The 18544-nt window shown below is 41.7% G+C and overlaps 1 protein-coding gene across 1 annotated transcript in view; it reads right to left on the reverse strand.

The window, feature by feature from the left end:
• Positions 1 to 18544, reverse strand: part of LTV1 (LTV1 ribosome biogenesis factor) — a 35418-nt gene that overhangs the window by 15578 nt on the left and 1296 nt on the right. The window contains exons 2-7 of the mRNA XM_030195516.1: positions 17179 to 17310; positions 14206 to 14382; positions 9543 to 9630; positions 8187 to 8319; positions 3458 to 3728; positions 1436 to 1563 (exon numbers count right to left, since the gene is read on the reverse strand). Of these exons, the coding sequence (XP_030051376.1) occupies positions 1436 to 1563; positions 3458 to 3728; positions 8187 to 8319; positions 9543 to 9630; positions 14206 to 14382; positions 17179 to 17310 (929 nt within the window). The remainder of the gene's footprint in view (positions 1 to 1435; positions 1564 to 3457; positions 3729 to 8186; positions 8320 to 9542; positions 9631 to 14205; positions 14383 to 17178; positions 17311 to 18544) is intronic.

Genomic DNA, 18544 nt, shown 5'->3' on the forward strand with positions numbered 1-18544 from the left:
AGTGCCCTGCTAGGTGGAGAGACCAAGGTTCAATTCCTGGCTCAGGTTTTCTATCTCCCAGTTGGTTAGGGCTTGGATACTGTGCTCACAGGCCTTAAGGTGAGGAGGGGAGAGTCAGTTCTAGGGGCCCAATGTTTAATTAAAACAAAAAAATTTCATACTGTTTGCATAGTTGCAAAGCTTGTGGGTACTTTTTACCTTTAATCTTTGCACCAATTTTTAAAGCACTTTCACTATGAAAATTGTTGAAGAAAAAAGCCCTTGCAGAGTTTTGCAGCAATTTTTCTGCAGTTACACTGCCAAAGTAAATAAAATGCATGCTTTTGAAAACACAAAATACAGAAGAATACACATGAAAAATAGCCATGTTGTTTCGATCTCTGCACTAATCCCATTGCCGGGAATGCTTCCACTGAACATCTGTAAACATACACATTACGGAACTAGGTGTGCAATTTTCAGGAGAGCCCATTTTCTCAGGTAAATCAGAGAAAGCCATTTTCAAAAGAATCTGAGGCTAGAGCAGTGCTTTATCCCTTTAGAAAATGGCCCTTCCAACAGATGGGTCAACTTATAAGCACAGTCTGTACGCACCTAACTTTACCTAACTGATCGGATGCATTCCCAGGGACAGCATTGGAAAGGGTTAACATTTATATGCTTAGAAAATATGCTTATAAATGTATAACTTAACCTGGCCAATCCGGAACAGGTGTCCATGTAGGTGTATAAATTCCCTGGGGTAATTTTCAAAGATGAAGTGTACACATACTCATCTCGACATTTTTCAGGTACCCACACAAAGCAAAGTACATATGCCCCATTTTATGTATGCAGTTGATTTAAAAGCTTACAGAGTAATTCCATAAGGAACCACCTAGATTTAGGTAGCAAGAACATATGTAGATCAGGTACACAAACGCAAGAAAATGACATGTTCCGGTTAGGTGCTACTCTAAGAATGTGCCAGTATTGGATGGCGCGTACTTTGCAGGTGGATGGCGTGTAAATGTACATGTATAGATGACAAAATTATAATAATGAATGCACATCTTGTAACAATCAGGTGCAAACATTTACACTAGCTCTATGGCTTGTGCATGGGATTGTACCTAAATATAGGTGTGTTTTTGATCAATTAGGCTACTATTCTATAAAGGGCAATAGGTGCCTACTTTCCCTTATAGAACAGGCTCCAAATGGGACCCTTTTACAGAATTTCCTTCAATATAGAGATGTAAATGTGACTGTACAACCCCACGTGTATTATTAAGAAATGCCCTTGGATGGCAGTAAGGAACCATTGTGTTGTCAAGATTATATGATGCCAACTTCATGAGAAACAGTTTAAAATAAAACCCAGAGGCATCCCTAGTCACAAATGGCAGCCATTCCTCCTGATAAGCCCTGCCCAGGTGACCCACCAGACACTCACTCCTTTGCTTTCTGCTTGTAGAAGTCCTCTATGACCTCCTGCAGTCGAATGCTGTCCGGATGGATGAAACCCTCCAGCTCCACGTTATCCAGTGCTCCGATCTCATCATCGTCAAACTGCTCGTAAAACTAAAGGGACAAGGGTCATTGATTTGATATACTGCCTTTCTGTGGTACAACCAAAGTGGTCTACATATATTATATACATGTCCAAGTAAAGATCAGGAATTGCAGAAGAGGACAAGGTCACCTCCACCTGCCTCTGCTGCATACTAAAACTTCACCTACTCCATCTAGAATGGACCAAGACAGGGAAATGATTGGAGTCCTGAAGTGTCCATTTCCTGCAGCTCACAAAGGGTGCACAAAGTGTACACTTGTTTGCTTAGCTCAGCAGTTTTTCTGTACCCCATGGGGAGCCCAAGGACATCCAGCCCAGAGAAAAAGGGTTGAAGGTTTTAGGAGTCCAAGTGGAGTCTGAAAAGGAAGACAGTATGAAGATGAAAGAGGAAGGGGAGAAATGCCCCTTCCAAAAAACTGGAGAAATCAAAAAGGATCTTATGTGAGCAGAACTGGAAGCCCAGGAGGGAAAGGGGTGATGGGACTACCTGAAATGGGACTTTGTGGAAAGCGAGAGAGAGGATGCCCCCACAGTGGTGGTATGGTAGGAAGCTTAAGAAAATCCCCACTGAGCAAATCAGGTGGATGAAGGGGAAAACTTTGAAGGACTTATCCTAGGGGGCAAGGGTAAAGTGGCAACTGTTTATGTTCCCAGTAGAGAGGGAGTTTGGCAAGAACCATAAAGAGACTGTACAAAGCAACAGAGGCTGCTGTTAGAGTAGGCACAGCAGAGGAGGGGGGGGGGGGGGGGGACATGCATCACTGCTTACCTTCCCTGGTTGTTGCATTATATGCAGCTGGCTTCTTTGAGGTTTAATTTGTGTGTACATATTTCTACTTTTAGTTTGTGGTTATTTATTCTGTACTTGGTGAGAGTCTGTCTGTATTCTACATGTGTGAAGGAGACCAGGTTTTCTATTAGAACTGAATATCTATGTAGGATCAATTCACACTAAATGAAGCTTGTTTAGTTTTCCAATAGGTGAACTGATGTTCTATTGCCCCCCTGTACAGTGTTGCCTTTATAGGCTCGAAATGACTTTTGCAAGGTTTTGAATTACTTCACAGTACGCCTGGGTACTGGATTTGAGTCATGCCTTTCTCAGTAATAGCTCAAGGTGAGTTATATACAGGTACAGTAAATACTTTCCTGTCTTTGGAGGGCTTACACCAAGTTCGTACCTGAGGCAATGGAAAGCAACTTGGCTTATAAACACAGGCATCTATGTGCCTTTATAAAATAAGCTCATTGGTGAAGCAGTGCTTACACACAAATTTATACCTGCTCTGAAGCATGTATACAGGTATTTGAAAAAACACGACTCCATTTCAACCCTACTTGCAGACTGCGTGAAAGCAGGCACTGTCTTGTCATGTATCTACTTTTTATGTGTATTCCCGTGCACTAAAACAGCCATTTTCCCTGCAGAAAAAGCTTTATAAAAATGACCTCCACCACCGTTCTTTCCACCCTGCTGTGCAGATGCATGCTCCCTCTCTGGCCCTATTCAAACAAAGCCTAAAAGCACACTTTTTGAGAATGCTTTTTAAATTCTAACCCTTTATTCTCCTGTTTGATAACTAGTTTCCTTCATTATGGGAAATGGTTAATTATTTCCTCGTATTTGCCCTGCTTGCCTGTCCTGAATAGATAAGCTCCCTGGAGCAGGGACTGTTCCTATCTACAGAAAGGATAAAGGGTAGTACAGTGATATCCCAAAGCTGTTTTAGTCCCGATTTCTTCTATTTGTGGAATCTCTCCTACCATGAAACAGTGGAACCAAGCACTTCTATTCTACCACCTCACAAAGGTCCACTGTGCCCAGAAGCTACAACGGGCTAAACATACCCAAGCCACCCTTTTAGCTGTGAATTTCCCAGAAGCGTGGTATGCATAACTCACCTTCTCAAACCTTTCATCCAGGAGGCTGAGCTGCTCATTCCTCCTCATAACAGAGGAGGTCAGGGAGTACTCAGTGAAGCGGCTCTTAGTCTCCTCCTGCAGGAACAGGAACTCTTTCACCGAACCATCTGCTCTCCTGAAGACAGACTCCCCCTCTTCATCTGACAGAGGCCCTTCAGAGTCATAATCCTCTCCTTTGCTGCTGCCGTCCCCCTCTTCCTCTCCATCGTTCACATCTTCCCATTCATTGTCGCTATCTGCACGGTCCCTCCTGGACACCATTGATGAAAACAGAATATTGATCAATTTGAGGTTGGAGCACATACACCTGATTCTTAGGCACATGCTGATACTTAATTCACATTCATCAGATAATAGCATTCAAGGAAATTCTTGGGGGTGTTTATGTTATAAAGCCTAGTAGAAAATACAAGAAGGTCTTATGCTAATGCACATCAGTTCTGTATGGTAATACCCCTGATGAGATGTCCCTTCCCTCAGCATATATCCTATCATAGCTGGCCAAAATGTGCTATACGTTTAACATAGACAACTATCCCAGAAAGAACAAGGTTAAAACATGTAGGCCAGCAGAAAGGGAGGAAGAGAGAAGCAGATCTCTACAACTGCATGAGAGCTTAGCTCCGCCGGAGCACTGATTAATCTAACAGAATCCCTATCCTATCTGTATGTCCTCATCTCACCTGGTGGAAGCCGGAGGATGCAAAATTAAAGTGGTAATGGAGGTTAGAGTATCTGGGTTAAAAAAAAAAAAAAAAGGTCTGGACAAGTTCCTGGAGTAAAGGTCCATAGGCTGTTATTGAGATGGATATGGGGGAAGCCACTGCTTGCCCTGGGATTGGTAGCTTGGAATGGTGCTACTAATTAGGTTTCTGCCAGGTACTGGTGGCCTGGATTGGCTACTGAGCTAGATGGACCATTGGTCTGACCCAGTATGGCTATTCTTATGTAAATGTGTACAGTGATGTCGACCTGTCGAAAACTGGAAAAATTCAAATATACAGCTAGATAAAACTTTGTATTGTTATTTGAATATTTTTACTGCTGTAATTGCCTATTGCTCATGTTTGATGTATTCTTAATGTACATTGCCGAGAGAGAGAGAGAAAGAAAGAAAGAAAAAGAAAGCATATTCATTGTGGATATGCTGCAAACATGACTGGCTGGGGTGCATACCAGACCAGGTTTGGGAACCACTGAGCTAACCCATTTGTGTCACCCTTGCTGTCTCTATAGAGCAGCCTTAAAGCAAAGTTATGTGATTCCCAGAGAGTCTCCTCTGTGGTGCATATCTGTTTTGAGCCTGGGTTTCAGATGGGTCAGGGGAGAGGCAATTTGGCATCCTGGGCATTGCAAGGTATAGTTAAATTTCAAAATCTACTAGATATAGGAGAGTTAATAACATTTGAAGCTCTTCCAGAGCAATATGGGTTCCCCAGTTCTGACCTTTTTTTTAAAACCTATTTACAAATTCAACGTTATGAGCTAGACTCTATATAAGGCGACTGAAAATTCCACACAGGAAAAAAATGCGCCTAGGCGTATTCTCTAAAGTACACCTAAATTTTAAAGAATAGGCTTAAATTTCCGCATGGTATATAGAATGCACCGAGCACCAGTCCATGTAACTAAATTTAGTTGCGTTCAATTACGCCAGCTAAAACCTGGGTAAATCATTACACCTAAATTAGGAATGGAGCAGGTGTGTTCTGTAACAACGTGCATAGATTTTACAAACGCCCATGACCCGCCCATTCCACACCTATAACCATGGCCACTTTTCAACTATGCAACTTAGAATTTACACACCCCATGTTATAGAATACACTTAGACAGTAGTGCGTGTAAATTCTAATGCTAATTAGTGCTGATAATTGCTTACAATCCCATTATCAGCGCTGATTAGCTTGCTAAATTATGCATATTGTTACAGAATATGCTCAGATTTCTGCGCATCTCGGCACGATATACAGAATCCTGGGGTACATGTCCCAGAGAAGTTTCATTGAGGGAGGACCCAGATGATCATGAGAATTTTGAAAGCTTATGGGCAGCACTGGGGAAGATTAGGGATTCTATTTCAATTCTTTATCGGTTTATATGGGACACTGAGTTCCATAAATATCCTTTTTATGAATCAGTGGGAAAAGGACTTGGGGATTGAATTAAGTGTGGGTGAATATAGCAGAATTAGAAAAGGTTCAAAGAAGAGCGACCACAATGATAAAGGGGATAGAATTCCTCTCATATGAGGAAGGCTAACGAGATTAGGGCTCTTCAGCTTGGAAAAGAGACAGATGAGGGGAGATATGATTCAGATCTACAAAATCCTGAGTGGTGCAGAACAAGCAGAAATAAATCAATTTTTTACTCGTTCCAAAAGTACAAAGACTAGGGGACACTCGAGGAAGTTACATGGAAGTACTTTTAACACAAATAGGAGGAAATATTTTTTCACTCAACGAATAGTTAAGCTCTGCAACTCTTTGCCGGAGGATGTGGTAACTTCGGTTAGTGTATCTGGGATTACAAAAGGTTTGGACAAATTCCTGGAGGAAAAGTCCATAGTCTAATATTGAGACAGACATGGGAAGCAACTGCTTGCCCTTGGATTTGTAGTATGGAGTGTTGCCATGATTTGGGTTTCTGCCAGGTACTTGTGACCTGGCTTGGCCACTGTTTGGAAAACAGGATACTGGGCTATAATGGACCACTGGTCTGACCCAGTATGGTTACTCTTATCTTCTTACGAGAGTTGGGGGGCAAGATTCCATGGGCCTGGCTCCGGGGTCTCTGCTGCTCCTGTGTGTCGGGACCCAAGTGACTGCATTAACACAATAACCTGGGTCCCGGCACACAGGAGGAGAGTGACAGACTGAGGGAGGAGCAGATGAAGGAAGGTAAGAGGGTGGGGGCAACAGCTGCCCAAGTGTGGGGGGGGGGGGGGGGGGGGCAGCTGCTGCAACAGCCCTGCCCCAGGCCCAGCTCTGTCTCTTGGTGGCCCTGCTCCTGTGTGCTTTTGAAGAATGCCTATAAAGTGTTAAGATAGCACTATATGCAAGCTAAACTCAAAGTTATGTTTCCCACAGCTTCCTACTTAAGCTGGCATTGTGGCATGGAGAGGGACACCTTTTTTCATATCTAGTGGACTTGTGGGAAGCTTCAGGACTTTTGGACTCTGGTAACGAGGAGGATGTCCGCTTCCTTGGGGTGCTCTTTTCCTTGTGCTCCCAAGTAGTGTCTTTTGGGTTTGGGCAACAGACGGGGACTCAAGTGGCAGCGCCACCTTAAATGTATGCGTCTGTTGATGACCAAAATGGTAATAGCAGCCCACTGGAAACAGAGGGACCCACTAAGATGGACTGGCATTTGAAACTGACCATCACTGGTGAACTGAAAGCTTACAGATCGCCGACTGGAGCGATATTAACCTATAGATGATGAATGGACCCATCTTGATCATTTCATTCAGGCTGTACAAGACTTCTTGCGGGAGGAGGGTGTGTGGGGGGGGATTCTTGGGGTGCAGTTCGGGATACTTTGAAGAATCACAGAGTATTCCGGAGACAGACATAAGCTATGGTGGGGGGGTGGGGTTTCCTTGTAGTAGTTTGGTTGAGGTGGTGGGGAGAGTTGTACATAGTGGTTGTATTGCAGATTGTGCTTTGTACTCTTTTTTGATATTCAATAAACATTTATTGTTATAAAAAAATAGGAGGAAAATTCAACATGGATCCAACAATAAGGGGAAAATGATTTTCTCCACAGAGAAGGGTGCTTTGGAAATTGTACCTTCTTTCCCCTCACCTCCGCCCCCCCCCCCCCCCCCAAAAAAAAAAGAAGAGGGCCATGGAAGGCTGACTGACGTATGTGTGAAGATTTCATTTTGAAACCTTGATACATTTCACCCAGGTACTCTGCACCTGTAAGCTTTCCCTGTGGTACTGTTAGGATTTTGAAAAAAAAGGGAAGTTTTGTAGAGAATTTCTTTCAACATATGCTTGGAGGTTGGCGATACAGTTCTACACTGGTGGCACTATAAGTCAGATTTAAGAGATTCCCCCCAAATCAGAAATGTGCACCTAGGAAACATTGGTGGGGCGGAAGGGGGAGGGGGTTAACACTATTTATGAAATTATTAATCTATAAAATGCAGAGCCCACTTCCTGGAAAAGATGTGCAGGCGACAAAGGTCTGCACTACACATTTTTTTAAAATTTGAAATATCTTTATTGTCCCATGCAACAAGAACAAACAAAATGCATTTTGATATGATTTTGGCTTGTTATAAAGGAACACTCATAATAAATATGAGGGCTTCTGTGTAATGAGGGAAGGTGTTCTTTAAGCTAAAAGCAGCACAACATGAGTTGCCTGTAGCAAGCATCAGTAGGAAAACTTAAATCTGCATTTATGTGGGTCATTAAACGAAATAGTGCAAAACTGACTATGTTTTGGTTTTAGTACAACTCTGTCTTTCTGATGTTGATGAATGAGGGAAGGGGGGGGGGGGGGTTCTGTTGCATTCCCATAATTCCTGCTCAAAATCAGCAGTTCTAATAATCAAGAAAGCATGTCAACATTTCCTAGACGTGTAGTCAAAGCCTGCACAAAACAAAAAGGCTTAAGTGAGTGATTTCTAAGCCCAAATTCCTCTGTCTGCAGTTCCACTGCTGATCTAGAGTATAAACTCAGAGGCAGCACGTACCAAGACAACCCTTCTTCTGCGGAACCAGTGGCTTTTACAATGAAATCATCCTCAAGAAGGTTGTCTGGGTCTTCATAATTAAAGTCGTCATCCAAAGCCGCGACAATATCTGGGTCCAAATCCAGCCGAGGGCCTAAGGGAGCATTCAGAAATATCAGTCAAGGTGACATACACTTGCTCTGCCCTCACACCCACCCTTGCTCCAGAAATCTACAATTGCGCACCACACAGAAGACCATATATACCGAAATTTTTCTCTTATTTTGGGGTTAATTTTATAAAGCATTTTCCACATGAAAAGCCATATACAAAAGGGTTCTTCTAAGTACACTCACAAAATGTAGTTAATATGTACCAGAGGTTCCCAAACCTGGTCCTGGAGGCACCCCAGCCACTCAGGTTTTCAGGATATCCACAATTAATAGTCATGAGAGAGATCAGCATGCAGTGGAGGCAGTGCTTGCAAATATCTCATGTATATTCAATGAGGATATCCTGAAAACCTGATTGGCTGGGGTGCCTCCAGGACCAGGTTTGGGAATCACTGATATATACTCTGCTTCTCAAACACAGCAGAGATTAACATAAAACAACTTTTATTTATTTATAGGGGGGAAATTATGTCATCAGCACAAATGGCTGCATGAGCCAGACACTCTAGACCTCTTCTCCTAAAACAAAAAAATGTTTTACCTTTTTAAAAACTGCGACAGTGGAGCAATTACTGCAGTGATTCCCAAACCTGTCCTGGGGGAACCCAGTCAGGTTTTCAGGATATCCACAATAAATATTCATAACATCAATTTGCATTCACTGCTTCCTTGGTATGCAAATCCATCTCATGCATATTCAATGTGGAAATCCTGAAAACTTGACCAGCTGGGGTTCCCCGAGAACCCCTGGATTAACAAGTCATCTGTGTCCACATGTGGATGACAGATGACTTACAACATCACCTATATAAAATTAATAAACAAAGTAAAACAGAAACACTTCACACAGCCAACACACTGCTATTTGTATCCCATATTTGGTCCTTTCCCAATTTCTCTGCATTTTAAAATGTTTTTTTAGGAAGGTATAAATTGCAATTCCAGTCAAAGATTACCCTATGGGTTGTAGGGCCGTTAGGGCCCAGGAGGTGCAGAGTTGCAGTGCGTGTGTATATTTTATAGTAACGAACCTATTCGCACCTTCTTTGGAGCAGGTGGAAACTTGCACATGAGCATTTGTGAGCCATTACAGATAGCTCTAAGACTATTAAAATAAAGGTATGTACGCACCTGTGCGACCTTGAGAAAATACATACGTCAAATACAAATAGAAAACCGAAAAGACAGCCTCCTCCCAGCATACCTCTTACAGGGGCCGCTTTATTTAACAGCCCGACATTCTCCTCAAACTCCGACGCAAACACGGAGGAAGGCAAATTAATAGAGGGTGCCTGAGGGGATAGAAAGAATAATTAATCAGCCAGGAAGTAAGATGCTAAGAAAGCTTCTAATATCTGAAGGAAAGCAGATGGGAGTTTTGAATGCCCAGTACAGTGGCAAGGCTGAGGAGGAGGGAGCTGGTTCATCTTTGGTGTAAGAGACTACCTGCATCTTCTTTTTCCCACCTGTAAGAAAGTAGTTTGTAAGTCTATCTATTCAGTAACTGTTTCATACCAAGGTATTCAGTGGTGGAATTCCTTGCTGAAAAATACAAGATCTCAACATGATTACTTGGTTTTTCTAAGTTTTTGAAATCTTTCCTTTTCATGAAATGTCTGTCAATTGATCCTGGTGCCTAGTCTCCCTCCTTCCATTCTCTCAAGTATGCTTTATGTTTTTGTCATTTATAAGTGTGAGTTTATGAATTTTATTTCTTATTTTGTAATGACTTCTTTTGAGCTTGTTAGCCACACTGAACTCGAAATTGTGCAGGAAAATGTGGGGTATAAGTGTCAAATACATAAATAAATCTTTCTGCCCCTTTCACTACTGCCACTAAACATTATAAAGGCAATTTTGTAACCTAATGTCAAGTGCATGTGTATGGTACAGATTAGAAGAGCTGCAGTTACGTGCAGAAGTGCTAGGCCATGCTTAGAATGTAACTGAGGGGTTGTGTCACCAAGCCTAACTGTGCACGTTGCATGGAACACAGACAAACCAACTTGAACCAGCATTGACCTGTTGCAAATGGGTCAGTATTCTACAATGACCTAGGTGTGCCCTGGAGCAGTTATAGAACTTGTACTAATTACGTCCCAGGCACCTACATCTTGGTACTAAAAATACAGGGGTAAATCAAGATATAATTTGTAGTTCTGGTATTTCTAACTCAAAAAAATTATTACTGATAATACATTTATATAGAATATACAAAACTTTTAATCATACTACTATAAACACATGCACTTAAAATGAATACACACTAAAGATAATCTCAGAAATCAGTCTCTACGACCCAAGCAGAGTACATGACAAGTAATGCCACAGTCCAAAAACTGTTCTTTACTCAATGAAAATCAAGCTGTGTTTCCAAATTCAGTGCCTCAAATAGCTTGAAACAAGTCAAGAGTCCTGTTATTTATTCAGGAATATCCAGAAGCAAACCTCCATGGATAGGTCTATATGCAAGAGCCCATGAGGAATAACACCCCTCTTTCATGTTCCAAAGATAAAAGATTTTTACCAAATCTTCTATTATTTGCTATAAAATCCTCAGAAAAAAGTCTGTCCTCAATACAGATCCATATTTCGCCACCTGGCTTCTTCAGGAGGAACAGAGTTCACTTGGGACAAAGTAGGGAACCCAGCCTTGAACCCTGATGGTCAAGAACATTTTGTGAACCATGGCATTACTTGTAATTGACTGTGTTCGGGTCTCAGAGACTGATTTGTAAGCTTATTCCCTCATTTCATTAGTATGGTATTGGATTTTAAGTGCATGTGTTTATAGTAGTATGAATAAATGTTTTGTATATTCTATATATGTGTGTCAAGAACACCTAGCCACCCAACTGGGGCTACTCTGCGGCCACTTAGACGGTCTATCCCCAGGACAGCTCCGCATGCACCTGCCGCTTGTGCTCTACACTAGCACCCTCCTCCCACTGACTGGATCCCAACCACCTCTGGGTGAGTCTCCTGCTCTCAAATTATCCCCAGTGATTCCCAGGTTACTGGGACCACACTCCCAGTGGCCCCACAGTTCCTAGAAAGCACACACAGACCCAATACACAAACCACCAGGATTCTTAGTCAGTTCAGACAAATAGAGGCAATAAACTAAAAATGTTTATTGTCATGAAAAATAAGAACAATGAACAGAAAAGATGCAATCAGCAAAACAATAACAGGTGCCTGAAATATGGATCAATTATAACACTATCTAAACATCAATATAGCACGTGGAGAGATCAGGACATATAGCTGCTCATAGGTTATCAAATATAACTGTTCATAGGGCCTCAGAAAAGAGATCTTTCTCTCTTCTCCCTGGCTAAGACTGGGGCAAACGCCAGTATATCCTAGATGAATTGAGCTCCTGGGACAATCAGAGCGTAGAACAACAAGTTTTCAAAAGTATACTGCATCTTATTTCCTATCTGTGTTAGATTAAAAAAAAACAAACTGTCATTTCTCTGTAACAGCTTTAAATATAAACATGTGCCACCTGCTAGCCAAACTAGGGAAATACACTTCAAGAAATAATCAGTACAGTTTACAGGCTTAAAGCCCACAGTTTGGTCACAACACGTATTACCAGTAATACTTTTTTGACCTACATCTTGGTGCCAAGTTAAAAAACAGCCTTGGGTATACAATATCATACAAGGATACATTATTTATTTATTAGCACTTTTCAATATCCTTTTACACAAAGCAGATGTATAAAACCCACATAATAAAACAGAGAAAAGTCAGTCAATAGGATGCGATAATACAAGACTAAGTTTGTCTTACCAAGCTACTGCATCTAGACCTCAAGCCACACAGTATCATGGGCTTGCATGACCCGACAACCACTATCTAGCAACAACAATACAGAGAACACCTAAAGGATAAGCTGTGACTGCATGGAACAGCCTCCCAGAGGACTGTGGCAACAAGGACATTATCTGAATTCAGGAAACATGGAGCAAGCACTGAGGACCCTGGAGGAAGGAGGACTGTAGAGATACTGCATGGACAGACTGTGGATAAACTGTACGGTCTTTCTGCCATCATGTTTTAAATTTCTGTTCCAGGATACTTTCATGCTGAAGTCATCGTGTGACAACTCGAAGGGCAAAACAAGTAAATGTTTTGTTAGAACTCTGTGACCCTCACTAGAGCGACTTGAAGATGTTCTTATAGACTCAGTGGAATGAACAAACACATTTCAAAAATCAGCTTCCATGAGCTCCAATGTCTTAAATACAGAGTTTTAATAAAGCCCTCGCTTTTATTTTGTGTTCTTTGATGCCCTGTTTTGTATTCTGTCATATTATTCAATGAAGTTGAAATTAGAAAAAAATAAATATTTTCCAAGTATGTTACAACTGGGTTTCAAATTTTTAAAGAGACTAAACTGAAGGAAATGTTAAAAAATAAATATTTTCCAAGTATGTTACAACTGGGTTTCAAATTTTTAAAGAGACTAAACTGAAGGAAATGTTAAAAAATAAAAAAGGCAAAAAAACAGCACAAAGGGCCTTTAAAAACAAAAGGGAACACAGTCACTTCCGATACATCAAGACACAGGGAGGCGCGGCCCGCGAGGGAGCAATGAGGTTGGAGGGAGGCTGTGGAGGAGGAAATGAATGCCGGAACTGACCCCTGACGCAGGTGCGGCGGCACCGAAACACGGCCCGTGTCGGGTCTTTCTTCAAGCAAAGTTTACCATTAAAAGTTTTTTTATATGAAAAAAACTGTGTTCCCTTTTGTTTTTAAAGGCCCTTTGTGCTGTTTTTTTGCCTGGTTTGTTTTTGTACTTAGTTCCCTCTCTTTGTTACAAAAAATAAAAAAGGTACATAAAGGAGTGTATGGCACAAGGATGGGCAAAGCACAGATGTTCTGTACTGCAGCATTCGACAGTGTTCCCCATGGCTGCTGTAACTTAAGAGTGCCCCAGACCAGCACCAATGTAGCGTACGATTATTGCTTCAACTCGTGTCACCAACTCAGGCCTGCATGGAAAGTTTTGTTTGCCCTCCCCACCACTCCAGTTAGTGCTGGAGTTGGGGTGGATCTAGAAGTTACCTGTGCACTGCAGGAATTCAATGCTGGACCACATATAATGCAGTCTTCACTCTACTACTACTACTGAATATCCCCGCTAATTACACTGGCTCCTAAATAAAGCACGATTGATGTTCAAAACCAGCACCCTCATCTTCAAAATTTTGTTTGGCATGGCATCAGGTTTTATAGTGGATTTAAATGATCTATCTAGAAGGAATGCAGACCCAAAACAAGAGATTATTTACTTCTCCACCTCCCCAGTTGCAAAAACATAACCTATAAGTCAATTCATGGCAACTCTTAAGTTATTTGGGATCCAAACAGTGGAATCAAATTCCCAAGGAAATAAGAGGAATAAATAATTACTTACTATTTCGCAAAAATCTTAAAACTTTGACTGAGCTACTGATAATTGTAACTTTATACAGTATATCATTAAATTTAATTGAGTTTCATTAACCGTAAGCCACACTGAACTGAAATTAATTTATGGATAATGTGGGACATAAGAATAAATAAAAATATCAGCCATTGCCACACAACCAGATATGCTGTGCCAGCACCGAATATCCAGGCCCAATTCTATCCATGACAGTTGGCGTTGCCAAAAATGCTGGATGGCCGCACACTGAATAGTGGCTGGAATTTGTTTTTCACTGTATTGCCACCCCGCTTCCCTAATAAAGAAAGAGAGCAGTAAGGTAGTCAGAGAGCAGCTGATCTGCACCGCTGTTTTTCCACCACTATAACAGAAAAAATAAAATGATGCCAATCTTGCAGAAAGAAGCACCTAAGAAAAATCTTACCAGAATCTGCACAATCTCCTCCTCTGCATCGACGCTGGGGCTTTGCTGATGGGGTGCTGTGGCAGGGACAAGCTCCGAGGGGCCTAAGGCCTCCTTCAGGTGCTGAAGGTAGTCGTAGTCATCGTCAAAGAAAACCCCAAACTGCCTCTGCTCCTCTCTCCTCTTCTCTGTCTCTGTCTTTCATTGAATAAACAAAGAAGGTGTTAAACAAAAGGCTGCACCGGTACAAAGAACACTCCAACGCAGCCACTGCAGTACAAGCCACAGATAATGGTTTCAGCAGACATGTACCTTAAAGCCTATCCAAAACTGCCATTGCTGTGTGATGACTGGGACTGTCTCCCTGCCTCATCTCGTTAGTATTGTTAATTTTTGCTAACTCAGGAGCCGATGCAGAAAGCTAGCGCAGAAGGAAATAAGTGGTTAGCACATCTGCAATCAACTTTCTGGAAGCAGGACGCAGAAGTAAAACCTTGTGTTACACCACCAGAGTGAATCATATTAAAATGGAGGCTGGTATCTATTTGCCCCCGATGTAGAAAACTTCCCCAGAAGTGAGCACAATGTGGAAACCTGAATGCCACGTCTGAGAAGTGTAGAAGGGTTAACAGCCTCCATTTTCTGCTACCTCGGGTTGCCTCCATCCCTCCAAACCAAAAAATCCCTGGTAGTCTAGTGGAACCCATGATTCTCTATCCCCCACTCCAGAAAAGACCCTCCATCATGCACCGATATTCCTCCGTCTCGAAGGGATTCATTCCCCCCCCCCAAACACTACCCCCAAAGAAATCTCTGGCTGTCTAATGGACCTTCCATCCCTAACACTCAAAGTCTCCAAAAATAAATCACTAATAGTCTAGTGGACTCTACCCCCATTAAGTTTCCCAAGCCCTCCTGATTACCCCCCCCCCTCCCCCACGGTTCCCACTCGCTTCTGCTTCCGTGCCACCATCTTCCAAAATGGCTGCACCTTACCCCACATGGGGTAGGTCTCCCAAATAAGGGAACAGCACGATACAACATTAACAGCTGAAGCACCAAGTAAGGAAAACAATAAGAATACAAGACTCATGAAAAACACTATCATATGTTGAGATTTCAAACTCATATTAAAAAAGGAGAAAATCCCTCAGAAACCTATTGGATTATGAATCCTAGGTTACAATGGATATGAATGTGAATTTAACCGTTGATTAGTGTCTATCATAGGGATTTTATAAAAACTCCTTGCATTTTTACTTTTGTCTTTTTTTATGCAATTTCGTTTTTTTTAAGTGCTAAACTTAAATCAAAAAGTGCGACCATTTGTGTGAGATTCAATTTCAAAGCGCCGAATGTACAAAGAGCTACACTTAGCTTATGTTTGACGGGGCTGCCGTTTCACCCGTATGTGGCTTCTTCAGAAACATGTGCTGCTAATTCGACTTTCACGTATTTTCAGTTGATCGAGCTGCAAACATTCAGTTTATTGAGCCCCATTTTGTTTGCAGCTCGATCAACTGAAAATACGTGAAAGTCGAATTTGTATTAAAAAAACGAAAGTACATATCCGTTGTAACCTAGGATTCATAATCCGATAGATTTCTGAGGGATTTTCTCCTTTTTCAATATACGAGTTTGAAAAGCTCAACATATACTAGTGTTTTTTCATGAGTCTTGTATAGATTTACCCTAATGTCACACTAGTTTTACTGCACTCATTGCATAGTGTTGAAAAAAATAAGAATCTCAATTCAAAACAATTTTATAAATCAATGGTAAGTAAAGACTGCCAAGCCTCTACAGAGGCTCCCCCCCACACTATTTCTATCCCACAGATCCTATTGAGTTGTATCCTTGATTCCTTAATGCCACTATTCCTCTATTCTTAAATTCTGCTCTCAATTTGGCCCTGCTGCCTCCACTGGGAAGTTGGTCCATATATCCAACCCACTCTCTTATAACAGATAGTTTCAAAGTAGTCCTGAGCTCTGTCTCTTCCCAATCTAAACACAGCCGTTTGTTCAGGAAACTTTGAAAACACGTTTTATGAATTAATCACATCTGCCCCTCGCTTCTTCTCCACAGAGGCAGTGGCTCTTAACCCAGTCCTTAACACATACCAGCCAGTTTGGCTTTAAGGGCATCCACAAGGAAGACGCAAGATATGAATTTGCACACCTTACCCCCACTGTCCCCCCTTGTCTTCATGCATATTCATTGTAGGTGCCCTGAAAACCAGACTGACTGGCCATGTTCCGAGGACTGGCTGAGGACCACTGCAGGTGCTAAAGTCTCACCTTATAGGGCCTGTAGCACACAGATGACACACAATCTCGCCCCTCTGTGACTGTCTCTACTCTAAATTCCTGCAGAGAAACAGACTCCAAATTCTGAGGTCTTGGCAACAGCTAAATCGCCTGCCATGTTCTTTTTTGTTGCTGGTAGGATCTTTCCCTAAGTACCCAGGCCTCCCTCAGACTATTCCCACTGACCATTTCAAGTTCACGAAATAGGATCCCCGCTTCACCAGATATCACTCCTGCAGTCATCAGTATCCCTCACCTCTTAGACTCACCTTCTGCTGCTTCCCTGGCTTTCACTGTACCCTCACGCATTATATATCAGCTGCTATACTCAAGACCACACATCAAACGTTTCCCAAAACAATCCTTAATATTTCTCACACCTCCTGGAAGTGTGAACCCTTATGCAATGCTGAACAATCAGCTGTGAAAAGCCATCGTTATTAGAGGGAGCAAGGCAGAAAACACAATCTAAGCTGGAATTGCACAAATGTATGTCTTTATTAAATACTTCTAGTATTGGACTTATGCATTCAAAAATCACAGTAGCAGTGCAGAGAAAGCTCTGCGCTTCCCTCTTTGCCTATCTGGGTATATCTGTTGGGGAGTGTTGATATGGCAGTGCTGGGATAGGGATTTCCCAGGCATGCTGTGTAGGGCCAGCACTGTCCAAACCTGCAGTGTGTACCTTTTCTGCTGGCAGCAGGACTCTCTGGGGTGCAGTTTCATCAGCTACCAAAGGGTCCTTCTGACTCCTATGAACCAGGTGAAAGGTGACAGCCTTCTTCTTCTCTATAAAAGGTTTTTTCCTTCGGTGAGGCTGGAAAAGAAAATCCTCTCATTTGTATTCTGCCATTTCATTAAGAAACTTGTAATTTATATTATATATATACACACATACATACATACACACACACACACATATATGCAAACCTAAATAAAACCTAGACTAGGACAAAAAAAAAACAACACAAAAACACATAAGAAGCTAGGCATCATGAAATTTAACAATCTCTCACCAGGCGAAGGCAATTACAAAATCCATTTACATAGGCTGTCTGGAAACTACCAAAAGTGCATATGTGGATCAAGAATGGGCCCACTTTTACCCTGAGGAAAAGGCAAGGCAATAATAGGGGTAGTTTTGACAGTTTTCAGGGAAAAAGCACTAGCTGCAACTAGGGAATGGTCATGTAGGCCTTCAAACTGTTAACAGAACTGGAAGATAGTGACAGGCAACAGCTTTAGTACACAATGGAGAATTTTTTTTTTCTTGGAATAATAACCTTTGCTGTGGTGAAATCATCTAGCACAGCTGGGTTAAAAGGGATTTGGCCACATTTTTCTAGAGTACATAAAAATTCTTTATTAAGCAGATCTTGGAATGCTATCACTCATCCCTGTGAGGAACTACAGGAGCTGGATCTAGTTTTTGGGATTTGATGAATACATCCTAGTGACCCAGACTGACCACTGTCAGATGGGGTATTTTACTGAAAGTTAAACAGCATGTTATCTGCCACTGGACTCATTTTATTCCTATGGGCCCTGCTTCAGATAACAGAGACAGGATGCTGAGTCTGATGGACCTTTGGTCTCACCCAGCAAAGCACATTTTATATTTTTACATTTCTGTGGGTATTGTGGTTTTGCTTCAAGATACGTTTTTTAAAAACTTTTTGTTATGCTGCATATATGTATTACTGTACAGTGTCTAGCTCATAGGCAGATTATAAATGCATAAAATATGTGGAAAAGCATTTAGACTTACAAAGCTATGTGGAGGCGTACTTTCAAAGCACTTAGATTTACAAAACGTTAAGTCTAAGTGCTTTGAAAATGAGTCCCTAAGCTTCCCCTCAGAACGTGTTTTAGGCCTGTATGTCTTCCTCAGGGGTGGATTAACACACCGGAACCCCAAAACACACAGTATTTTTTCACATTTTTACCAGAATTACTGGTACAAAAATATTTGAAAATGGTTTGACCTCCCCTATAGAATTCTACATGATATACTGTGCTACTATAGAATTCTAGTTAGTGCTGAAAAAACT

The sequence above is a fragment of the Microcaecilia unicolor genome, chromosome 3 (genome assembly GCF_901765095.1).
Source record: "Microcaecilia unicolor chromosome 3, aMicUni1.1, whole genome shotgun sequence".
Lineage (NCBI taxonomy): Eukaryota > Metazoa > Chordata > Amphibia > Gymnophiona > Siphonopidae > Microcaecilia > Microcaecilia unicolor.